The 25,710-nt window shown below is 45.7% G+C and overlaps 2 protein-coding genes across 3 annotated transcripts in view; one reads left to right on the top strand and one right to left on the bottom strand.

Moving 5' to 3' along the window:
• The window catches only part of LOC8023782 (A-kinase anchor protein 10, mitochondrial), a 33,182-nt gene extending 23,768 nt beyond the window's left edge, over positions 1–9,414 (bottom strand). The window contains exons 1-5 of the mRNA XM_029981225.4: positions 9,173–9,414; positions 7,715–7,867; positions 3,916–4,506; positions 2,073–2,171; positions 621–699 (exon numbers count right to left, since the gene is read on the bottom strand). Coding sequence (XP_029837085.3) covers positions 621–699; positions 2,073–2,171; positions 3,916–4,506; positions 7,715–7,867; positions 9,173–9,197 — 947 coding nt within the window. The 5' untranslated portion in view covers positions 9,198–9,414. The remainder of the gene's footprint in view (positions 1–620; positions 700–2,072; positions 2,172–3,915; positions 4,507–7,714; positions 7,868–9,172) is intronic.
• A 46-nt stretch (positions 9,415–9,460) lies between these two features.
• LOC8023783 (trafficking protein particle complex subunit 11) overlaps positions 9,461–25,710 on the top strand; it is a 65,076-nt gene continuing 48,826 nt past the window's right edge. The window contains exons 1-13 of one of the 2 annotated variants that reach the window (XM_029981222.4): positions 9,461–9,617; positions 9,932–10,199; positions 12,468–12,637; positions 13,477–13,547; positions 13,832–13,946; positions 15,090–15,189; positions 15,279–15,352; positions 20,204–20,300; positions 21,964–22,097; positions 23,625–23,766; positions 24,391–24,481; positions 24,654–24,739; positions 25,083–25,161. In XM_029981222.4, coding sequence (XP_029837082.3) covers positions 9,993–10,199; positions 12,468–12,637; positions 13,477–13,547; positions 13,832–13,946; positions 15,090–15,189; positions 15,279–15,352; positions 20,204–20,300; positions 21,964–22,097; positions 23,625–23,766; positions 24,391–24,481; positions 24,654–24,739; positions 25,083–25,161 — 1,366 coding nt within the window. In that variant the 5' untranslated portion in view covers positions 9,461–9,617; positions 9,932–9,992. Of the gene's footprint in view, positions 9,684–9,931; positions 10,200–12,467; positions 12,638–13,476; positions 13,548–13,831; positions 13,947–15,089; positions 15,190–15,278; positions 15,353–20,203; positions 20,301–21,963; positions 22,098–23,624; positions 23,767–24,390; positions 24,482–24,653; positions 24,740–25,082; positions 25,162–25,710 lie in introns of both variants that reach the window. The other variant, XM_042290766.1, reaches the window with a different exon arrangement.

Genomic DNA, 25,710 nt, shown 5'->3' with positions numbered 1-25,710 from the left:
TAAAAAAAAATAAACTTGCCGTTTGTATATTTGTATTTTTATATACATTACAGCCTTTGCAGATGTGTTATTTGAGAGGTGCTCGCGAAATATCCGCGTAATTTGCGCACCCCCTTTCTGACGATGGATACTTAAAAAAAAAAAGTGTGCAAATTATGCGAGTAAATACGGTAGTCAACGGATATGTCAGATGTGTATCTTCACTATGATCACACATGTATAGTATTTACACTACTGAAGCTGACTCATGTCAAGCCATTATTTGGGATGTGGCATGATGTAGGACTCTTGTGAGTGATCTTTTAGAGGGATGTTTCGAGAATCTCCTGCATTAGGTGCATCATAAAACGGTGCATCTCAGTGGAAAACATATGGCACTTTGGTCAATGCAACAGGGCATTCAGGCTTCTTTTCGTTGTGTGTTTATACTTTCCTTTACTCCCTTTTTCTGAAAAGAGCCTGTCACAGCCTAGATGCAGCTAGAAGACTCGTAAATGAAAAGTGAGGCAAAACACAGTCCCTTGCAAGTGTCATTTTCACAAAGGTGGTCCTTTCCTCCATGTTGTACACATTGTGAGTATAAAACAACACCTGCCAGGGAAAACGAGAAAAACACGTACTCCTTTTGCATCTGGCTGACTACAAACTCCTGTGCTGGCAGGAAGCAGTCAGGCTCTACGTGGTCGTGGGAGATAGAATCTGGAAAAAAAAACAAAAACATTTTGGCATAAAAATACATTTTTTTTTTTAAATGAACATTATTAGATTTTATATTTTTGCCTCATATTGGGGTACAAAAACTAAATTTGATGATTTCCCACAAAGAAAAAAAGATTAAATAACTGTGTTTTCAAAACCTCCCCAAACGTGACTAATTCACTCAATAAATACAACTTTTTTCTTTTTATAGCTTCCTGCTTTTTGATGATGCTCTTAATTTTTGTATAAAAGTAAGAAAGGGTTAGGCAATCAGACATTAGCCCTTTGACGGGCGTCGCCGTACAGTGGCAATTACGCATTTGAAAGTGCCCACCTAAATGCGAATATGTCTTTTGCTAACTATGAACATCATATTCGCAAGGTCTTTCAGACTGTTGGGGTAATTTATAGTTTTGAATTTAAACGCTTGGTGTATATGGCATGCACAAGATAATCACTTCGCAAGTAAGCCGTTCTGGCTGTGGCGCCAATTGCACTGCTGTCTCATCCAATTCAAACTTTTTACGCTTCTCAGAATTTAATTCAGAGAACGAGAGCTCGCCATCTGATGGAAAAGCTCTGTAAAGTACCTCAAAGTACCTCCCGTTCAGAATTTAAGTCTGCTGGAATGTCACGGAAGCAGATGCACCAAAATAAAACCAAATGGAAAAAAGATGACAACTTTTCGCCTTCAATATTTCTATTTTATGCCTCTATACCCAAACGGATTGCAAGAACTGTACGTGCTCCCGCTAGATAATTAAGAAAAAAAACCTATGCATTAACCGTTTCTTTGCACTATTCCTTTGGAAACAAAACCCAACTACTGGGGAAAATATTTTGGTAACTCGATCATCAGAGGGTTAAACAGGATGTGTTGTTTTGTTTAATTCTTTATTTTTACAATACAGTCTAAAATCATTACAACAGACATTTGGATATAACAAACTGAGTTGTGAAGTTCAGCTGGTTTTCCTCTACATACCACTGACTCAACTTCATACCTGCACACGACATACTGCTTTTACAACACACCGAACTCTTGGTCAAAATCAAGGTCTGTTATAACGAGCTTAGACAGCAATACTTACACACTCATCTTTGGTCTATTAGTCTTTTCCAGCTTTTTTTTAAAACCCTTCACTCAGAGGAAGGCATTAGCCTTAGTACCACATGTAAGAAAAGCAGCTGTAAGCTCACAATACAAATACCAAGTGGTGTGAAACATATATCTAAATGAGCTAAGCTACTTCTAAGAGGTTCTACATCTCGCCTTGCAGCATGTCTAAAAGATAAAAATCTGTCTTCCAAAATGTCCAAGCCCAATTGTGCTGAGGCAAAAAGTAACAAAGTTTCATCCATAACGCCCTTACCTGAGATTCGACTCCGAAGTTCCTCAGATACTCCAATGGGGAGAGGTGCATTTTGAGCAATGTACTTATTGAATATGTGAAGCGCATCTTGACTGAGACCTGCAAGAGACAAAATGCAGAAGGTAAGGTCAAAGGTATAGGACAAGGGTTCTCAAACTTTTTGGCCCTATGAAACCCCAGGAAGCCTAAAAAATTGACACAAATCCCCCCCCACCCTCTATATTTGCGACCGAGAAGCAACACAAGCACGATCGTAGGCAACTTTGCTTGTGTTGCTGCTCATATATCCGCACCATATCAATCGCAATGTCAGTACAAAGTGAGATGAAGGCGCTTCACACGCTCCTGCCGCGCAGCCCACGGCGGGCATGGGGTGGGATGCAATTTGGATGTTCGCGGAACCCCTGTGTTCGGTGGAACCCAGTTTGAGAACCCCTAGTATAGAAGTTTTCGCAGCAAAAAATCTAATCCACTGTTTTGTTGTTACAACGCATCTAAGCATATGCAACGAGCTAGCTGTTTCAGGTTTCTCTTTACATCATACAAATTGTCAACCTGGGATGACACAAAGTTGCAGCAAACAACAAAAGGCGGATTGACATAATGTGAAAAACCCCCGTTTAGACTAAGGAGTAGAAGTACAGTGGAACCCGTTAAAAACGAACCCCTGTACAGCGAATTATTGCCGATATTGAACTAACGGAAAATTAGAATACAAATGCATGTAAAAAGTACTTTTTATAACGAACAACATATTGGCTATATCAAACTTTGTTTACCCTGGGAAGGCTTCCAAAAACGTGCAAAAAATCGTTGTCTAGCTTGCCCCCCCCCCCCCCCCCCCCCCCCCAAAAAAAAAAGAGGAGGAAAAAAAAAATTTAATTCCTAAAGCTCAAGTTGCGAACAAAATGGAGCGAAGAGAAGCGATTCAGAAGGGAAGCTAAAAAATACACTCTGCAAGCACGTGCAGAAAAAAAGAAATCTTTTCATCCCAAAATGGTTGAGCTAAAAGAATTAACTCTGCACAGATGAATAAAAAAAAAAAAAAAAAAAAAAAAGCTTTCCAGCGCGTTGTTACAAGGTGGAAGCGAAGAGATGAGAAAGAAAGAGAAGCTCTCGCCTTACAACGAATGCACCAAAGAGAAGCTCTCGCCTTACAACGAATGCACCGTGGAAGTTTGTTGTAAATGGTTCTTGCTATATCGAATTACTTGCTATATCGAACTGATCGTAGCGTTTCCTGCTGTTTGTGATAAGCGGGTTTGACTGTATACACTACTAATAACTATGGTTTGCTTAGCTTTGCAAACCAGAGAGATATCATTCTCTATGGCAGGGCCTTAAAGGTACGAGTAAATAGTTAAATTGAAGGAATATATTGCATTTTCTTCCATACTACAACCAGTGCCTGTATAAAGAAACAATTCTTTCCATTGGAGGATAGAGAAAACAGTCAATGAAGTATTATTTGCCACTTTTTATTTAAAAAAATAAAGAACCAAGCTGAATTTGAAAACCTGGTCACAGAGTTTTGTTTTATGCAACACAAGAACCATAGATGATACATTGTTCAAGGTCAATAGGCTCAATAAAAACCTACCTTCAGTCATTGTAAGTGGCCAGAGCACATAAAGTATGCATAAACTGACTGAAGTCAGTGGCACATTCAATTCATGCAATGCCTTTACAATTTCACCTTGTTATTAGGGTGGAAACTTGCTTTATATTTCTTAGATTATTCTTTACTTCCAAACAGGCAATTATAGAAACAAGGATGACTTCTGAACTAAGCGCTGCATCACACTAAATTGCTCTTTCTCCCTCTAAAGACCCCACCACTTACTGTTTCTCCGCATTGCCGGCAGCCTGATGTCCGTCCCGTTCTCCGCGACGGCACAGCCGTCCGCCCTCCGCGCCACCTTGCTCAGCGACGCATCCCCCTCAGTCGCAGGCGAAACAGTCGATGCGCCGTCGGTTGCCCCGCACGACAACAGGCCCCCGGCCCCACCTTCCGCAAGTCCCGCCTCCGCGAGTGCCTCCCCCCCGTCAAGCTCCGCCCCCACTGCGGGGACCCGCGTCCCCGGGAGGCTGTCCACGAGGCGGCAGTCCCCGCTCGACTTCTCTTCTGTGGCGCCGCACCGCCCGTCGTCGTGCGTCGGCGTCCCGCCCTTGTGTGCCCTCGCCTGGCGGAGGAACTTGTCGGGGCGGCGGTTGGGCGAGGGGGAGCGACGGAGGCAGGGCGGAGAGCGCAGCAGGCAGGAACTCCGGAAGCTCTCGGCCTCCATCCAGAACGTAACCAGGGGTTTGGTGCCGTGCTCCTCGGCGAACTGGATGAGGTAGGCGAGCGCCCCGTTGTCCGACAGCACCTCCTCCAGCGTCTTGGAGAGTCGGGACTTGGTGCGCATGCACAGGTTCGGGTCGTACTCCTGCTCCGCTGCGGCGAGGAGCGGGAGGGACCGTGTGAGACGCGTGTGTGAGACACTTGGTCTCGATCGCTAATTTACGCCCTCTAAAAAAAAAAACTACTGTAAAATACCCAACATGCGCCCCCCTCGTGTAAAAGGGTATTCACACGAGGAAGAAATCCCGGGGATTTCTCCATGGCACACGCATCCCGCAACGAAAACGTCAGGCTTTGCGATGTGCAAAAGCCTAGAGTTTTCGTCTCGTGATGTGCGCGTATCGGGGAGAAATCCCCGGGATTTCTCCCTCGTGTGAATAATCCTTAAACACCCCCTCCCATTTTATGAAAATGGAACATTTTTGAGGCCGTCATCTTAAATGTTATTCCCGAACCGAGTAAAAGTTCCTTCCCTATTCTGATAGGATAATCTCTGAATTCGGAGAGGGCGCTTGCTCTGTATTTTATGGTAAACGGGTGAAAATCATTTATCTGTGTTGTCCAAAACTCTACTTGGTGGTGACCTCCAGTGGCAATGCGGTCAAAGGTACGGGCATGCGTGCCCTCTACCGGACTGAGTGTGTGCGCTCTCCTCTTCTTGGATATGCCGCAGAAAATTGCTCCCGAGTATAGGTCGCACCTGCTAATTTTGACGCTTCACATCTTCAATTGAGGTATAAGCATGAGGAGGCAAATGCTTTGCACCGGTGCGACATAAATTTCTGCCTTGTGTTTCCCCCTGGATCATACTTCGTGAGCAAACAGCTCGCAGAACAAGACGCGTTTTACGGGTTTGGATCTTCCCGAATGCCCATACGCACGATTTTGGTAACATTAGAACTTTATCAAAGGCATTCTTAACAGTTCTAAGGTAAGCAGTATCATGCGCATGCACCCCCTGTGAGGCAGTCTCGGCAGCATGGTGGCGCGACTACTTTAATTCAACCGAATGAACTTTCTTCCTCACGAATGCGTGCATAGAGTTAGTACCAAAACTTTTTGATGAAACTCTGAAAAAAATAAGCACAGAATACTAGGACTTCAGGAGTGCCTAAATGCACTGGCCTTACCACCCGCAGGTTGCATCAGAAAACATTGAACATAAAAATAGTGCGACATGCTTCACTATTTTTTTTTTTCACTCATTGCATAGCTGAAGTAACATCTTTTGCAAGGGAAATGCAGATATACAGACACTTAGAAAAAAAGGTACCATAAAATAATGCAAATAAAGACTAACGTCTCAAAAGTTTTAGGTGCGAGATAACTTGTGAGTGGGCACTAAAGTCGTAGACGATTACAACGGCAGAGAGGTCTTCCCATCCAGTCTAAGCTGGCTACCTTCAACAACACTTTGGCTTCTCGTGAGCCTTCAGCTCGCACGCATGGCCAAAGCGCGACGGAAGGCAACAAGCACGTGCTATTAGCCCCGGATGGATGGATGAATCCGGCTGAGCCCTTTGGATCGGGCGGTAGCTTACGCCACCTAGCCATTTTGTTATACCTACTGGAGAACATGACGTGGCGCCACCTGACGGGCCTATCATTGTAATGTAGGATTGGGGATTTTGTGACCTGCAAAACTTGACATTCAAAACTCGTAAATGTAGGGAACCAAAAACGACTGTCGTTCCCAGTTAGCAACGTTCGCTTATCTCCCACAGTGGCTAAGTGATGCCATTTCTGCCGAGGTTACCATTGGCCAGGGCCCCGTAATTACTAGAAGTGCGCTATCTTTCGGTGTTCTTGGAAAATGAGCAAATCGTGCCAAAAATAAGGATGGGTTATCTTTTGGGGGGGGGGGGGGGGGGGGGCAGGTGTCTTAGGATATAACGGTAGTTGGGAACTTCTGGCTAATGAACTGTCAAAGGCTCGAGCTCTAAGCTGTAGTTTGGGTGAAGCCCGGTCCAAGAAGTTTGCTATAAAGATAAGGAGGGGTGAATGTCCCCCTCTAAACAGGAGGCACAAAAAAAAAAAAAGAAAAATAGTTTGCCTGTGTTTTCTAAGCGTTGGGATGAAAAGTAGCTACCTATGCTTCAAAATTTTGTAAGAGAAATTGAATATAAAAGCAAACACATTTCTAACAGAAATGGCAGCTCGCTAGCTGCAACCACCGACTGTTTCATCTCATTTATAGCTAGACGTAGCGAATGAAGGTTGCATGTATACAGCTGTAACTGACGCTTTTTTTTTTTTTTCAGCAGCAGCAGCAGCAGCAGAAATGTGCTCCTATCTTCAAAATTCTAAACTGGTTTCTACAAACAGCTTTATAGAAGAGTGAAAAAGTTAGACTAATGGGTCTTCAGTGACAGCTTAAGGAAAGAATGTTGCTTTCCCATTGGTTCAAAATGTACTGTAATGACAACATGCTGTCGGTTAGATAACTGAAAACTCGCATGGAAGTTCCAGACACCACATTAGACAAATGTGTGGAAAATCTCCATGGCCCTTGCATTTGAAACTCTCTGCACAACACAACCTCTAATGTACCCACTCGGGCACAATGGAGCCACGCACCAAAACGCGATAACAGCAATGACTCCTGAATCATGCCCAGACTCTCCTTTGCCCACTTTTTCGCTCCTTATCTCTCATCCGAGCCACCAACCCTTATATCTCTGGCTGGGACAGTTCCAACTGGCAGCCGTGCTTACAAGGTCAAGTTTGAAACCGAGTGCTTTCGCGCCATGCCGAAAGCCAACAAATGAAAGAGAAAGCGAACCCAAGGTGAAATCACTTTCTTCTCATACTGGCAATTTCCATAAACATCCTCTCTCTCTCTCGCTGGCACGCACAAATTTTATGGTTCTCGGCTGGCAAAGAAACAGAAAAAATACATGTGAGCTACATCCCTTCAAACAGCTGGGATAATAAAAAATAATAAAAATAAATGAGGACTGTAAACTTGTCTCTTTACATACATTACTTCCAATGCCTGGTTGTGCAATAGCAACACTGAAATGTAAATAAAGAAGCCATGAGTTAATTACACGCATCAATTAGGTAAATGCGCACAACAAGGGAATAACGTGAAGGTGAGATGGAGCCAGCTTTTTAGAAGACATTACTGTAGGTCATGCTTACCCTGGCGTATGCAAGGGTGTATCAAATTTTTCTGTTTTACAGCTTTCAATACCAATCAAATGTGTTATGACATGTTTGGAAACAAGAACGTCTCCCATGTAAGGAACTAGTCGGATTAATAAAGTTGCAACGGTGTGAGTGACATGCATATACTTACCAGCAAGGAGCTCTGGAGGTGGAAGTGGCAGGGGAGCCACGGGCACAACGCTGGCTTCCTGTTGTAAGAACCCATTTTGGGCTGTGCTGGCCGCAAGGCTGTTTCGTTGCTGTGCTGTTGGATCGCCATCCGACTTTACTTCATTTGGTTTGTCTGCGAGCGAATCCCCCCAAACACAAAAACAAAACAGAGCAGTAGGTTACACAGACCTTGGCGTTGTCTGAAAGCAGGTTCAGATGACAACACATCCCTTTGAAGCGTGAAGCGGTCATTAGAGGGGTTCTCTTGAGCAACTCGGGGACGGGCATTCCACCGATACTGATGCCCGATGCTTAGGAGACACAAACACCCGATTAAAAATAATTTGATAGGATCGCGGCTTGTGCGCTCATACTACGAGGTAGGGAAAACCCTGGGGTTGACACGTCGTGCGAATGCGAGCGCAGTTTATGGCAGCAATATCGCGAAGAGTAAAGCTATACGCACTCCGGAGTGCGCTTCGGGCGGAAATGGCTATACGCACTCCGCTTTTCTCGTATAAAAAGAGTGGACAGAACGAGTTTCCTAAGCGGTGCTGTGGCGTAGGGGTTAGAGTGTCCGCTTCATACTCAAGTGGACGCGGGTTCGATCCACGGTGGGCCTACTTTTTTTTTTTTTTTCTTCTCACACATTTTGTTTTGTCGAGGCATTTGGCGATATTTACGACATTTCCTTTTTTGCGATGAGCAGTAAAAAAGAAAAAAAAAATCGAATGTTGTCGAGAAACTTCGCAGAACTAAATGGTATCGGACTCCCTTTCCGGAGGTGCGATCGGGGACAGCGGGGCTTGGATTGCCGGCTGGACGCCGCGAAGCGGCGTGTACTGGTTACGCTTTGTAATTAGCAGCCGATACTGTCGCCGCGAAGCGGCGTGAACGCAGGCGGGGGGCTGTGTTAACGAGCGCCCCAGTGATTCACGCGCCGTTCGAAAAGGGTGGCCCGAGCGGCATGATCTCTCGGAGGAGTGCGTATAGCCATTTCCGCGCGAAGCGCACTCCGGAGTGCGTATAGCTTTACTCTATCGCGAAATCGAAAGCACGCGCTCCCTCGCGACACAGGTGTGTAATCCAAAGGCCGAAGGAAGCGGCACTTTTTATTTTAATTTTAAAACTTTGGCGAGCTGAAATTATAAAGTGAGGAAACTAAAGACCATCCAACGTTAAAAACAATCGGCGGACATAGTTTTAGAGCCACTTAAAAGTGACGCATTCTCGAACGGAATCGTAGTACCGAACATGGAATTCCGACGAAAACGGAATGAGCTTGTTCGACACTCGATAATCAAATCAAGATGAGTGAGACAAGTAATAACACGGAGACAACGCTCGGAAGAGTGTGGTTTACGTCGGCAAGGCGCAAACCAGTGACACAATCGGCATTTCATAATTTGGAATACATTAGAATCGGCAACCCCTTTACCTGGCTTCCTTCTAAACAGCGGCATCGTTCTTCAGGTTCCGTCGTCCGATTCAGGTCAGAACGGAAAACAGAGTTCCCCGTACATTTTCGAGGGAATTTAGTCCTCCCTAGAACTTTGTATTAGGCACATTTAAGTTAAATTAACAGCTGGAAGACGTCGGAAACGCCTTCCGTAGAACATCCCCCGAAAATACAGATGACAGCAGCCATGACCAATGGACACTGGGTGTCGAGAGTAATCTGTGGAACGCTCCTTGAAGCGAAAATGGGCGGCCGACTCCTGTGAACGAGGATAACTCGCGAGTAATTTGTCTGGTATTTTTTACTCGTGGAGGGGTGGGTTTTCGTTGGGTATTATTTTGCGTGGTTTCGTCTTGTTTAATTATGAATAAATGTTCGTGCGCGTGTTCCGAAGGAACTGAAGTGACGAGGCAACGTGCCTAAGGTGTGTACGGAAAATTGGCAACGTTATTTGGTGTTTACTCGGCAGTTTCCTTACCGGCGTTTTCTGGTACGTACTAGTAGTACGTCGGATGGCCAACATGACCATGAGCGCTGTTGGACCGCGACCGTGGGATATTTAATAATACGTTCCTCGTTTAATACCCCGGCAACGTTCGCGCTTCACTGGTTAGGTCGGTGCCTGAGGTCGCGGCGCAAAAATCCAACTTTGCCAATGTCGCAATTGGGCCGTTCAGACCTTCACGTTCAATGACAGTATCATTCACATACCTGAGTCAGTTTTTGCTTCTGTTTCAGTGTCGTGCGGTGGCTCGGGGACTCTTCCTTTGCGGGAGAAAGCGAAGCCAGAAGAAACGTCATGAAGGTGCTCGAGATTGGGGAGGTTCCCGACGAGCTCCGATGTCGGCCCAAAGCTAACATCGGGTTCATGGGTTTGGACCCCCAAGGGAACAGCATCCACGCTGCCATCTGGGAAGCCTTCTCGAACAACAGGGGCCCCGATCGAGCGCCCATCAACTTCACGTTACTGCCGGAGAAGCACACCTTTCCCAAGCCCAAACCCAAGGTGAGCAGACACTCTATATTTGATCAGTGTGTGTCCATGCCGGACTTTCTCGGCACTGCCCTTTAGATCACCTACATGACCCCTGTCGGTGACATGTCGTCACTGCATACTTTGTAGAAGCCTTCATCAAAGCACAGCAGAACAGGTGTCTCGCGATTGTAGCCATATGAATTTTTAACGGTATTCTCGAGACCCTCAACCAACCCCTCTCGCATTGTCTTGTACATGGAGACACGTCTGGGGGGTGCAACATTCCTATTTACTTCTCAGATGCCAGCACACGTTTTTGTCGTTGTGTCTGCCTTGGACTTTGGATATCATTGCTGTACTCACCATTTAAAGCTCTCCTCTTGGGAAGGGTAGTCGGATTCACACAATATATGTTATCCTGATTTTCACCTTCAACACCTCTAAACTTGTTTGATCTGATTATTTGACTGTAAATTGTGCCTGCTGCTAACCTGTACATCGGTGGTTCTCAGCCACTGATGTTTTGGGGGACCCCTTCCAAATCATCAAAAGTGTTGGGGGACCCCATCTACCGGGGAGGAAGGAGGGATTATAGACAATTGCGACGGCAAAAGAGTAAATAAAGAAAACAAAATGCATGCAAGCCAACTTCGAAGTTTTAAACATAGACTAATCAACCCGGTGCACATGTAAAACAACCAGCATCAGTTAAAAAAAAACAAAAAAACTTCCAGCCTTTCTACTTGGGGGAAGAGTGAAGACAGGCGAAGCTGTACTATGGTGGGAATAAAGTAATGGCCGGCAAGCCAGAGTGGAAAGGTTGCCGCCATCGCTCATAGATGGCGGTAGCTGTCCAGAGTTCGGTGTCATCATTTGTTTGCTGACGGACACAATCTTGGGGAAACTAGCCCTTAACAGCTCCACTGTAGAAAGTATTTATTGCTCAATTTAGGGCTTTGGGGACCCTAAGAATGCCTTCAGGGACCCCAAAGTGTCCGCAGACCCCCCCCCTACACTCCCCCCCCCCCCCCCCCCCCCCCCCCCCCCGTTCGAGAACCACTGCTCTACATCAAAGCAGAGACTGCGCCCCTTTCTGCCTTCAGATGTGTGCGAGGGCCACTAAGAAAGCTCGACCTTGTTAAACATATAAAATGGCACAAAAAATACAAGGACCAGAAGTATACAGGACAAGTGCTAACTTTCAACTAGTTTTACTCAGGAATAGGAAGCATATATACACACGGCAGGCAAAGCAACACCACATAAGAGTTGATTAATTTAGTACCCAATCATTCAAAAACTGAAATTCATTACTAAGAAGCACAATAGAAGTGTCGCTGACACATGCCGTTCTACTTTTTCTGATAAAGAAAGCCTCCAATAGCTCATGAGCGACCGTCTCACGGCTTCTCCCCAGAATCCTTATCAGCTGAGGTTGCGGAACACAGCCACACAATGTTGCAATGTATAGGCAAATGCAAGCCATATTTATTCTTTACTGATAATGTGTGGTCCTGTGCTCGGTCATTGGTGCACCGTCCCGTCCGGCCGATGTATACCTTACCAGAACTCGATGGGATTTCGTAGACCACACCCACTGTTCAGTCCATGTAAGGGGTAACGTTTTTCTTATTACATGACCTTTTTGCCTTCTCATCAGAGATGTGGGGGCACAACCCAGCCAACTTTTTTGGGGCAGAGAACACAACTGGAACATCATACTTGCTTGCCACTTTCTTCAGATTGTGGGCAACCTTGAGGATGTATGTGATAGCTTCTGGTCTTTTTGTTCTCTGCCTCGTTGGGACCCTTCTTTTAAACCCCTGCATTTTCTTTAGGGTGGACTCTGCCACAGAAACCAAGACTGGACACGGGAAGCCAGCTAATTCCAGTATAGAAATCTGGTATTTAAAACTAGCATCCGCCTGGTGGTTACAAGACTTCAGCAGTTCAGACTCCAGGCACGAAGTCGCAATAGCTCTCTTGTAATGCAGCAAGAAAAACATTGCAAGAGCTGATTGTTTGGCCTATGATTACCTTTTGCTCTTTACGACAGCATGCACATAAGGATGCACAGTTGCGCAGACCTGAACCGAATAAATGCTTACTTTGCAGGATACGCCAAGCCCTTTTGACTTGTGTCATCTGGGTTGGGGGAATTGAAATGGGTGGGAGGAAGGGGGTATGCACGAGGGAAAGGAATATGGACCTTGTTTTCAGTGTATGTTATTTCTCCCGTGCCATGGGTCTTTTTAAGCATGTTGATCTCGCTTTGTTTTTTGTTTGCGTGTCCCGCAGCACCCTTCGTACGAATGGTATGTGGAGCGAGGCCTGCTCAAGAGCAACTGGCTGCACAAGCACCTGGTGGAAGTCCCTGCAGCGGTGATCCTTTTCTTCGACATGGACTGGGACGACCCGAACTGGGCTGACAAGCGCACCCTCTGCGCCGCCAGGCTCAAGGCTCTCAGGTGATAAGGGCACCCTGGCCTTGATATGGTGTCTAAACCGCATCTTCGACCGGTGTGTCTGGCGTCCTAGATCGCTCGTACATCGAAAGTAACCCGAAGTGGCAACAGATTGTGTCACATGAACCAGCGCATTGTGCTGTAGGATGTCGCGATCCTGGTGGTTGGTCGTAGAAGTTCTGGCAAAAAAGATGAGTGAATGCAAGTGTTTCTGGTCCCAACTCCTGGCTGCCAAAGCTTCTCTCAACTGCCATGCTGGAGAGCGGCCGACAGAGATGAAGTGTTTCCGTAGTATCGCAGCTCTGCTGCTGTGCCACTGCCAGAATTGCAGCAGGCACCAGCATGACACAAGTGTGACATAATCGGGCAGAAATCTAGGGACCACAAATGAGGACATGGTAAACACATGAGTTGAAGATATGTCTCAGGAGCCCTAATCTCGGCGTCGGCCGAAACTGTTGGCGCTGAAACATGATGCTGATGGATGTGCGTCTGCACGTACTGAAAGTTATTCATATTGAAATAAATGAAAGCAAGATAATTTTGGCACGCTTTTCATGCGCAGGCTCAAGTAGGCTGATGATGGGGTGGAATGCTGACACTAGCTCATACTCCTCGGTGTCATGCCGGAATGTACGACGTGTTCACAGTCGTACGCCATATTTACCACTTGGACGTGTGTACGAAAAGCGTTTGTAACTGAAGACAGGCTTGTTTCAATGGAGAAGTAATATGAAAGAGTTTCACAGCAGAGACAAATGTGACTACTGCAGCCGACTTGACGATACAATCCTTCACTGAAGCTGTTTGATCTACTCCCTAATCAGAGCTTTCTGTTCCAGGGCCAACCTGCAAGGGAGGAACACTAGGGTGGCTCTTGTGCTTGTGCAGAACAATCCGTCCATCCCAGTGGGTAAGTTGACGCTGGAAGGACTCCGCCGAGTCCCTGTGCTTTTTCTCTCGGATGGCAAATTTCGAGAGTGCTCTCTTTGCATGGAGGCATGCTCAAACAATGCATTCGGTAGACATATGCTCTTATTCCTTTGGTAGTGGTGTGCACCAAGCTGTAAAATGAAGTTTTAGGGATTGATATGTTTGCAAGCTATTTGTAAACACATTAGCTGCTTTATGAGAACTATAAAAACCTTCAGAACGAGTGTTCATTGCTGCTTGTCTTTTCTATCTGTGGCATGGCAGGGGACAACGTGCTGGCTACAGAGCGTGCCCATGCTCTGTGCAGCACCTGCGATCTCCTCCCCAAAGCACTCTTCGTGCTGCCCTACTCGGACCACCTCTTCGGCTTTATACTCAGGTAAGCTGAAGGAATGTTACCCGAGGAATCTCGACTACCTTGTATCAACTTGAAAGTTACTAGTTGATAACTTCAATGAAGGGAACTGTTTACCCTGTAGCATCTTCGTTGGTGTATATAGGAGAAGGCGGTCTTTCAGTGTAGAAAAAGCAGTATTCCTGCTGCCAAGCTCTGGAGGGCTACTTCGATGGCAGAATTATGCAATAGGCATATATAATGCAAAAGCATTAACTATCCCATGGAGCGGAGCCGGCAGCGTCTGTAACCGCGCGTGAAAGAAATGCCCGTTCTCCCATTGGCTGAGCGAAACGGCTCCCAGATAGTCATTGGCGCCCGCTTCACGAGAGCGCGTGCTCTGTTGCCGGGGGGAGAGGGGGGCGCTGCAGCCGCTTCTACTCTTTTTAGCGCCGAAGAACATGGCGGCGCCTGAGGCATCTATATCGGCGGCGGCTGCAACCTCGGCAGTAATGAAAAGTGGCCGTCCACGCCAGCACACTGCAGACGAACTAAGGGGGCGGGAGAACTTCTTTCATGCTTTCGCATTCACAACTCATAAGAAGTGCTTAGGTGTCCTCGGAATTTTTGTTGGCTGTTCTTCAATACCGTATTTACTCGAGTAATATACAGTAAAACCTCGTTATAACAAAATGGGATATAACGAACTAATGGATATAACAAAGGAATCATAATTCCCCTTGCTTGCTAATAGTTGGAAGAAATGGACATTGGCTATAACAAACTAATGGTTATAACGAAATAATTACGACAGCTCCCTCAACTTTGTTATAACGAGGTTCTACTGTAGCTGCACTATTTATGAACAAGGCCCTTGCTTCTACTTTCCCGCAAAGCACATATGCAGCCAATCATCGCCTTGCACATAAGTAACATAGGGAATAATTGGATTGAGAACACACTTCTGGATACAAATGCAATCTTCAGAGATGGCATCTTCGCGCGAAGACATTATCTCTGTCCTGTAAACCGCTGGAGTCACGTCGTCGATCGCGGTGATTGGCAATCCGCGTGCACCGCGGAAAAGCGAACCCTCAGGTTTCCTTCATAAAGAGTGCGGCTAATACTCGAGTAGATACAGTAGGTACTAAAAACTAGGAAGCTCACCTAATGCAACAATCGTTCCAGGCTGGAGAATGCGTTTCTGGAGATAACACAAGGCTACTACTTGAACGAGTGCAAGCGTGTCAAGGCCCACAAGGACTTTGCAAACAAGAACACTCATCAGGTGGGATGACTTTTCTTACGCGCCTCGGCCGCAAAGGAGACCCGTCGACAGATCTCACCGCAGACTTTTTTTGTTGCTTTTCTTCCCAGCAACTGCTCATTCGGCACCAGTTCAAAATTGCATTTCTTCACGAGCTCAAGCAGGACCCAGGAGTTGCCATCAGGTCAGTTTCTGCTTGATATGGTTGAAGCACACGCCTTTGTGAAAGATATTGTAATTCATGTAATAATCATGCACCGTAGTAATCCTTCATTATACGAAATTGCTTTCGAGTTATCGCTTTTATCGAAGTTCAACGTGATCCCTACTCAAAACCATGCATTTTGAACCGGATTATTCAAAGTGTATTGGCGGCCGACCATGCTTGTTACGAAGGCCGAAGTGCCGAAAGCATGCAAGCCTGCACGAAGACGCACAGGGACCCTTGCACTCCCTCCTCCTTTTTCACCAAGACAAACGGCAAACTGAAAAAAGTGGCGAACAAGGAAACGGATGACGAAGGGTAGAGCACCGTTTGTGATGTTGATGAGCCGACGCAACCAGGGGGCAGTGGGGGCGGCGTCCACATTCCAACGCTACTCACGGCGCCTTCGGCTGACGCTACCCTTGGAATTGGGTCAAGGGAGCGATAGAGCCCGGAGAAGATCATCCCGTTGGGAGCCCTTGACGCTCGCGCCTCCGAGGGTGCATTTGCAGTTGCGGCTACAGGGCCAAAGTGCCTGCGGTGTACGCATGTGTTATATGGGAGAGTGGCAGTTTTTACCGAAAGTATCTGCGAGGTTCAGAAAGGTGGCTGGCCCAAGTCCAAAATCGCCAAACAGTTTGATATTCTGGCATCAACTGTTAAACACTGTCCACCATTTCGCAGAACAAGCAAGGCATATGGACGAGTTCAAGAACTTTCTTATCCAAGGGAAAGTGCGCCTGCTACCCAAAGATGAAAGATCGTCAAGTGCTTTGCACACGTCGGATCTTTTCTTTTAAGGATGCTTGCCGAGCCGGCACAGAATTCTCAGAGCTCCAACAATTTCTACAGGAGTGTGTGCAAACATGCTGGCTAAGCCACCGAGGATAACTTTGATTCGTTCGCGCTTGTCGATGCGGACGTTCTCGTTGTTGCTCCTGCCACGGATGCTGCGATCGTAGACCTTGCGTGTGGCCAGGGTAAAATCGAAGGGACGTCGGAAAGGCACCTTGGGAAGCACCGACAACTGCGGAGACGCGAAACATCCTATGACTGCTTCGAAACAAAGTGCAGTGCAGTGGCGGTGACAGCGTTCTTGCGATGCCTGCAGCAGTTTGAGAACTGATGCCTGGATAAAATTATCGGCAAGCTCCACTGTATTATTTTTTTCCTTGGTAAAGCTGCCGCGAGTTGTTCATAACAAAGGTTTGTTTATTTAAATAGAAGGTCAGTGTTCTACTGTTTTCCCGTGCACCTTAAAGAAACACTGACACCCATTAAAACCAGTGTGTCGATTCGAAAAAAAATATGGGTTCGGTTACGGTTCAGGTTCAGGTAAATTTATTTTGTTCCGGTCCAGTTCCGGTTCAATTAATTCGATCCGCAAACTGGTTCGGGGCGCTGAACCAGTTCGCGAACCGGTTCGGAAATTATAAATGACAAATTGTAACATCAAAATAAATTACAAATAAAACATCTGAAATCGGCACATACGAAACGGGATACATCGTAGTGTAAGGCTCAGGGATTTCTACCAGGAATGGTTTCTTTATGTGCACTCAAAGGTTACCTCACCGACGTTTACGCATTCGGACTTCATCTAATTGGGTCCGACGCAGTAGCTGTAAAATCCGCGACCTCCTTACAAACCCACCTACAAGTAGAACTCGCTAACTATCCCGCCACCTCGGCGTGTAAGCAATTGAAGGAACAGTGGGGAGAAAATACAGCTTTCTTTATTTGAACTAGCCTTCGGTAACTCAAATTAGACCCTTAAAGAAGTTTTCATTAAACAAGATACGGAATATGGAAAACACTTCACCGAACGCAACGCCAGAAGGACGTAATAGGATAAATATTAAAATAGAAGAGTTCGCTGTCTCACAAATATGTTAGCTTCTAAGTGCCCATACGAAACCGGATGCATTATTATCAAACTCCATAGCCTTTTCTTTTCTCATTCCGATGGAAGCAAGCTTCAAGAACTCGCGCGTTCTAGAAACGTGTTATGAAATGAGCACACAGCAGCATTTAGGATTTACGAGATTGTAGAAAAATGAAATCCCGTGACGCGATTTTTTTTTTTTGCACAGCCTTCCAATTCTTTTTTTTCCGTGCAAGCCGCGACCCGCGCAATACTGCTTCCTATGTCAGGATTCATGGATGCAGCATTTGTCAAGATTCATGGATGCAGCGTTTATATTCCTAAGACTGAGTGGAGAAGAAAAATATGTAAGCGAGGTGTGTGTCAGTTGACGGCACTTAAAAAACAAATGGCATTGATAGCACATTCATTGTCAACAGCACGTGGCCGAACCGTTTTGACATGAGCCGGTAACCGTTATTTTTTTTCCGGTTCAGTTCCGGTTCGGGTTCATCGCAATAATAATATAACGGTTCGGGTTCGGGTTCAGTTCCGGAAAAAATACCGATTCGGTTCCGGTTTTCGGCTCGGTTCCGGTTTGACACCCTGATTAAAACAAAATTTAATTTTTTGCCAGGCGATTTAGTATGGTGTCAGAAGACTATCCAATTAATATTTTGCTACAGGGTCATATATATTTTTAATAAGGCCCAGAAACGCAACTGCTTGAAACCGAAACCTGCGCACGGAGGTCGGAAAAAATATAGAGAAGGAGAGGGTGCCCGAAGTCACTTCGCTATGCCTAACGCGCTTCCTTTTTTTTTTCTCCATTTTTTTTTTCTTTTGATGAGCGCAGCAGACAACGTGGGCACCGTTTGTTGTGTGATTGCTGCGCAGTAATGTTTGTTCCGCTCATTGTTCTGCACTTCAAGATTTGTTTTTTACATTGAAGAGTCTGAAATGAGCAGTGAAGGCCCTTGATCAGCTGCGAAAAGAATGCTCCCAAGATGTTGCGGGCGGAGCTGCCTCCCAGGTTCTGGATCCAAAAGTGGTATTGTGCGACAGAGTCTGAACAAGTTCCCAAAAGTACAATGGAATCGGGGCCAATGACTGGCTGCAATTCTAGCAAAACAGTTACGGGCGCCTCGGAGAGTGGACGGTGCCTGATTTATGTGCTCCTTGCATTTTGTGCAAAGTGACGACATTGAGTTCGCAGTTGTCAAAAAGGGAGTCCCATGCTAGTATTTAGTTTAGCAACATTTTGTCCACAACCTTTCTTTTTTATTTTCAGTGATAATTGTAAAAAAGAAATATGTAAATATCGCAGAATGTTAGACAAAAAAATAAATTTTATGCCCACATTTGGGATTGAACCTAGGTTTGCTGTGTATGAAGCGGGCGCCTTTCCACTGAGCTACTCTACAACATAAAATAATTGTTTTTCCTGACAACATAGACTGTGGATGTCCGATAGGAAGTATAGACAGCTTCCTATCGTGGAGCTTGAAGTAAGATAGTTTTAACATCGTAATGTTCAGGCAGACAAGGAAGAACTCCTCGTTTGTAGGAATGCAGCCGGTCGACTGTAAGTCGGAAAGTTTGCTGCCAATTTTTCTGCAGCAAAGGCACTCCCCAGGCTTGAAGTCGGGCAGCACCAGGGATTGGCCACATTTGCACCTAGTAAAGAAATCTTATGCATGCATGTTGAACTCGAAGTACGCACTTTGTGCTTGACGTTTGTGCATTTTTCAAGCTCTTACCAGTTTGTGTATGTAAGACGAGCAATGTCTTCAGCCACAAGAAGGGGAGATGTTTTCGTGCAAATTGGCTTGGAGGTCGGGCGTGTCGTATGGAATGAATCCTAATTGTTTTGATCGGTCTAAAATTTCTTCTTCGAAGGAAGACAGATTCGCCGGCACCACAAACGACAGTTCTGAAGTAGAGGTCCCACGCCCGTCAATTTCCACCATCGCCGTCCAGTCCACGAGTCCCTCATTACGCGATACGACGCCATGTTGAGAATTATGCAGTAAATGCACAGAATTCTTCCGGTTGTCTATGCAACTTTTTTTTTTTTTCAATCAACGTATTTGCAGCTTTTTCGAAGCCACAAAAAATGTGTTCCATATTTTTTCTATTTTTAATATATAGTGTGTACCTTCAATGACCCACGACTTTGATTAAATTTGATGGTTGTGTCTAAACCTCAGAAAACGGCCCGTGGCCACAAAGAAGAGAGTGAGCACGACTCACACCGACAAGTTCTCGATTGGTGGTTTTCGGGCGAAAATAAACTGAATTTCGAGCCGAAAGTTCTGTTCTAGGTAGTTGGTCTCTGATATGTTATGCACAACTAAAACCTCGGCGAGCAAAAATACCCTGTCAGTGTCCCTTTAAAAGCCGCTGATGCTGTTTTTTTTTTTTTTTTGCTCTCGCCTTTATTGGAGTATTGCTTGTATCAAATTTTTGCCATCCCGTTGACTTTGTTATAACAAGAGATTACTGTAGATTGTAATATGTTGCAGATGATTTCTGGAATATTTTATGTGAGACCCTTCGGACATATTTTTGCATGTCACTTCTCGCATACATTTTTGTAATACATACCCTGTTTTTGCTGAAAGTGGTGCAGTATAGAACTGTGCCATCTGAAATGTTAAGAGGCCAACAACAAACTCCTCTCTGCAACCACATATTTGAGGGCGATAAAGCATTCCGAATATGTGTTATGGCGTCTTTGTGTTGGGGTACTCAAGATTTTCTACCTGAAGGAATGCCTATATCTCTTGATTGGTAGCCAAGCAACTCCTCCCAGTCCTTGCATCGATGTAACAAAGCAGTGCAGAAGTCTACATGCTTTGCAACCTATAATGGATATGCTAGGTAGCATTTGGCTCAGGCTTGTCGCTGTCGACGTGGTACCAAACCTGAAGTATCAAGTGGGCATTTTTCTTGTTGAATTGTAGGCACTACAAGATGGCATACAATGACCTTGGGGAGCTGAAAACTACAGACCTGAATGTCCTCGAAGTGAAGACTGTTGCAGGATTTCTAAACTACAAGGTGAGGGAACTTGACATGACTGGAGTCTTTTGTACTGCTATGCAGGATGATTTTTGGAGCTTTTCATTATGTTTTCTTTGTTATATCCGTTAAATTGCATTTTCATTTGAGCATGCTGCCCATTAGTCATGCTCATGATTGACGAAATCAGTTGGGCACTGTCGAATCGCTGCACTCCTCTACTTTCTTTGCTCCACCTGTAAAGGAACAAAAGCAAATTGTTGCCCTGTCTATATTAAATGCAATAGACCTTTCTGGAAAATCCCCAGAGGCCTTGCTGTTGTCCCACATTGCAATGCACAGTAAGGAGAATTGTGGGGCTGTCCTGATGCATGTACGGGCTGACTTTGATACTTCGTATATCCTGTAGGCGGCACGTTGCGAGTTAGAATGCACTAAAAATAATACCAGAACAAAACAAGGTTATCACATACTCTGTTTGTTTTCCTTCTGCCCTCTACGCATTCTGAAATTGCAAGATGTTAAACCAATACATGCAATTATTGGCTTCTATTTCTGGCTAATCTTTTACGAGCTGCACGTCGGGTTGTCATAATGCGTCAAGCAGACAGTTTCAGGAATAATCTATATTCAGTTGTAGCTAACATGTCCACTGTCGAGTTGCTATGAGCCCAGCAATCTCGCCTTTCTTCACAGTTCTCAAACTTGTGAATTGTTTCGTGGCGAGAATGCTGCGAGGGCGAGGCAAGGTGATTCTAGCCACCCTAGCTAGCTTTCAGCGTGGCTGGTATCACTCTCGCCGAGTAGCTCTGCTGAGGGAACACTTCTCCAATTGGTGTGTTTTAGTGTCCTATGTGGAGCGCAGGTTCGTCTGCTGCTTTTGCAGGGGCTTGGGTGACATCAAGACGTTGAGCTCTGATTTGCTCTGATTGAAAGATAGTTGATAGTCCTCTATGCTAGCTACTACTAGCTACCTTGAGGTCTACCCACTATCCTTCAATCAGAGCCAACCAGAGCTCAGCGTCATTCTGACGTCGCTGCAACCCCTGTGCAAGAAGTAGACAAACTTGTGCTCCGCATACTGCCCAAGCGTAGAAAAATGGTCCTGAGGTGGCAACAAATGACGTTGCAAAAGCCAGAGCTTCACGCCGTCGGACATTGTGATTCTAACAGTTGGGCATAAAAGTTAAAAAAAAAAAGGTATGAGTGAACGCGGGCATTGCTGTCACCACGGTGTCCCAACTCCTGGCTGCCGAAGCTTCCGTGGATTGCTGAACCGGAGGGGGACCCGAAGCAGAACAGGCATCTGCCCATGGAGGTAGGAAGCTTCTGGAGGCGACATGACTCCACCAGAGGTGAAACCAGAAGTGTGTTGGGAAACGCCCTTAACGATGACCCAAACCAACAGACGCTGTTGGACGAAAAGGAGAGCCGACTAACGCCAACAGCTCTCCTTTTCGTCCAGTAGTGACCAAAACAGCTACTATCGGCACAAAGTCAGCTCTCCTTTTCTTTCAATAGGATCTCTTGGTTTTGGACATCGTCGGGGGTGCGTCCCTCCACACTTCTGGCTCCACCTCTTATTCCTACCTCCATGCTTCTGCCACATCTACCACCAATGCCGTGATGCTCCTGCGACGTCGGACAAAGACGCCCTGGCAGAGATTTAGACCTTGTGTCGTTGCTTTTTTTTTCTCGTCAGCTCTGCCAGCTGGCTTTCCTGCAGAACATTCCTTTGGACGCCATCCACCAGTTTCGGAAGCACGTGGACGTGTGGAAAGACCGTGTGGGCTCGCCTCGTCTTGCCTTCGAGCACAGTGCCTGGCTCTCGAAGCAGTGAGGCCCTTCGGCTCGCTTGTTTGTTGCACGATCGCCTTCGCCTGTGCAGCCTTCTACACTCTATTTAGTGCCACTGTTGCATTGCACTGGAGGCTGAACCTTTATTCTTGGCAAGATTTAGATAGTAATTGTGAGATGATTACATTTGAAAATCAACTCGCTTTTCCCTGACTGAAATTGGATTACGGTGTTCATGTTAAAACAAAATCTGAAACAAGAATTGGTTCTGTATTTGTGATGTTGCAATAACTCGAAATTTGCCACGGGACATGCTTCGAAGCTGCACGAGCCGATTTACTGTTTCGAGTCACTTGTAATATGGACTAGTAACTCCCGAGGTCAAAGTTACTTAGTTACCTTATTACTCATATGAAGCAGAAATGAAACCCATGGTTGAGATATAATTGTGCCAGGGCACTGCTGCAAGGTCTGTGAGGGCAGCGTCGTATATTGGGAGAGTCTGGCCAGTAGCCGTGGCGACGAAGGTGCTGGAGAGGAGAAAAGTGAGGGAAAGGGGGGAGAGTGCCGAAGGAGAGAGTAAAGAGGAAACGACCGCCATTTTGACGCAACACGCGTTCGACGCAGAGCACGGTTGAGGCTATGCGTCGTTTGCTACGGGCCGACTTCTTTTTCGCCTGAATTAAAGCCTGCGGTGAAACGTCAAGAAAAGTTTGTTCATTAGCCACCAAGGAATAACACTACCTATAGGCTCCTTGCACTGACATCACATCGCATACTTTTGAACACCATGTAAAAGGAGGAGAGGAAAGCTGCTTTTGTAAGGATTTTGAGTGACAGGTTAATCTTCTATAATCTTCTGGGAGGAGAACAGCGACGTCTGTGCTTATCCGGGAGGCACAAAGGAGGATCTTGATAAAAGGGGAGCTCCTTCTTCCCTTTTTCTCTGGAGGGCATCGGAAATGACGTCATGTGCAAGCCACGTATATCATTTTCTTGCCGGAGCCAGCGAAATAAAGGAAAATAGCGAAATTCGAATGTCTATCCCATGCATTCCCTCCCCGCACAGCTGGGAGCAGGCAACGGGGAGCAGCCAGGAGTTTACGCACATACCCTCGTAGCTCTCACTGTGCACTGCGTGCTGATTGGCTCACTCGGGAGGGGGGCATTACGGCGCTGAGATCATAAGCTGGTCAAACTCTCCCATTATACGGCTCTGTGTGAGTGTGATACAGTTAACTCTCATTAATTCAAACTCCCTTAATTCAAACTCGCAGATAATTCAAAGTAACATGCAGGTCCCATCCTATGCGTCTCTATGGGAGGAAACTCCTGATAATTCAAACTGTGCTTTATTCAAACAAATATTCGGTCCCCCTAGAGTTAGCATTAACGAGATTTGACTGTACAGACCTTCCCTTTGTCCCCGTCCACCAGTAAACTGAGCGATGCCGGGTGCCCTCTTTTAAAAGTGGCCTTTTACAAGTAATGTGAAAGGGAAAGTTTTTTGTGAATGTATTTTCTTCTGTTCTGTTCAGCTGGCCACTTTCACAACTTTCTGCCCAGGTTCAGCCAGTTCGGGGACTTGTTTGAGGATGCTGTGCGGTTGGGGCTAACGGCCATTCAGACGCAGCACCCGGGCTTCTACTACCAGCAGGCAGCCAATCACGCGCTTGCCAGGAAGGAACAGGCGCTCAAGCTCTGCCAGGTTGAATGCTCCTTCTTCTTGGTTGAGAGTTGAGGACTCGAGAGCTGGCAAACCGAGTGTCAAGCGTATTCTAGCCGACTGCAAAAACTTTGTTCAGTTGCATCTGTGCTAAATGACTGGCTTTTTTATCCATTCACTCTGTTGTGATTTTTCATTCGGATGTTCTTGCAGAGGAGGATGAACATGTTTATTGTGATGTTATGCTAGTTTAGGTAAAGCAGCTACGTCAAGCTGGCTATCTTAATTTGTACTATACTATTTGAAGTCGTGTCGTTATAAAATTTCGTCAATAAGTCCTGAACTGTTTTGCTCGTCGTCCATTTAAAATTGTGTAATTTTGGAACATATTGTGTAGAACTATGTATTTTTGGTACCTTCACAGCTGCAAGTAAATTTACAGGGATGAGGGGAATAGATTCGGATGTAGAACCCTTCAGACTGCATGGAGGTCTTGGGTCACGAGCAATAGAGACTATTAGGACTACTATGATAATCATATTTAAGTGGGGATTACCTCAGTGGAAGCTTTTATTAAACTGCATATTCTAATTATATTGGAGACTTTTTTTATTGATTATTTTCACTAGCTCTCGGTTCAGCTTGCTTTTTTGTCTTGTTTTTCAGGACGTGACAGCCTGTCCAGATGCCAACATTCTGAAGGGTTCAGATTCTATGGAGTTCTATGGACAGCGACCCTGGCAAGCCAGTGCACTTGGTGAGGGGAAAAAAAAATATGAAATGTTGCCTTCATTGGTTACTTTTGAAATTGCCCCTTGACATGCAGCAACATTGCATCTTGGTGTGCCGCTGTTCTTTCCAAACTCATTTATGGGTGTGTGAGGAAATTGAAAAGAACTCATAGTTGCCTTCCTTTTATTTCTCTAAAGTCAAAGGAGAAACCTTAAGTCCCCAGACGGAGGAGCTGGGCATTCAAGCACTCCAGTATGTGGAAAAAACAACAGTCAATCATTCTGTGAGTATGGCAGCACCCCTCAACTGCTTGCACACGCTTTTGGATTTGCTTTGCAATGTGAAGGTAATGTGTCCAGGAACATGAGCCGTCTCAGACCGGCGCTAGCCAACAGAGGTAAAATGCTGCATTGGGTGCCTCCCGCATGCTAAGCCACATAACTGGCTGCCACATTTTGACAAAAGGAGATGTGACAGTCCACATTCCAGCCTTTTTTTTTTAACACTATAACCTGCCCGCTGGGGCGGCTCATTTTTCCGCTCCCTGTACAATGTCTGGGAAAAGAAACTTGAATGTTGCAACATGCTTCGTGAACTGATGTTGGGGCACCTGTTTATGTGTGCAGAGTCTGGTGGTCCCCCTGTTGAGCAGCGCAGTGGCCCAGTTCAAGAAGTACCGCTGCCCACGCATGAAACGCCACCTCAGTGAGTGTGCTCGGTCGACCGCCTCTCTAGAGATGGTTAACCTCATCAGCCACATTTTGTCCTTTCCCCTTCGTTAATTTTTAAACTCTTGATGATCAGCTAGCCACCTCAATGGCTTCGAGGTAAAGCGCTGGCCTACACATCCCTAGGCGGCAAGCTCGAACCCCGGTCGAGGCGCCTGCAGTCTGACAGAGGCTTATTGCGGAGAAGGCGCCGTGCGATCAAGATATCGTTTGCGCATCAAAAGATCCTCAGGTGGTCAATATAATAGTCTTCCACTGGGGCATTCCAAATGCCCTTAGTTGGTTTGGCACGTAAAACCTTCAAATTCGGGTTTCTATAATTAAGTTTTTTTTGTTTTCCAGAAAAGTACACCGTCTACCTCTGAAATTGCAGGAATATATTTTTCTATCATTTTGTTTGTTGATTTATTTATTTCTATCGAGTAACTATGGTTTTCATAGACTTGCAATCTGCAATATTTTCTGTTTTTCTCTTGCAGATTGAAAAAAAGTCATCAAGATTACTCACATCACAGTGGGATGTGCT

Source organism: Ixodes scapularis, unplaced genomic scaffold (genome assembly GCF_016920785.2).
Source record: "Ixodes scapularis isolate PalLabHiFi unplaced genomic scaffold, ASM1692078v2 PGA_scaffold1__304_contigs__length_218370807, whole genome shotgun sequence".
NCBI classification, from domain to species: Eukaryota; Metazoa; Arthropoda; class Arachnida; order Ixodida; family Ixodidae; genus Ixodes; species Ixodes scapularis.
The sequence above is the reverse complement of the archived record's forward strand: the minus strand, read 5'-3'. Positions and strand labels throughout refer to the sequence as shown.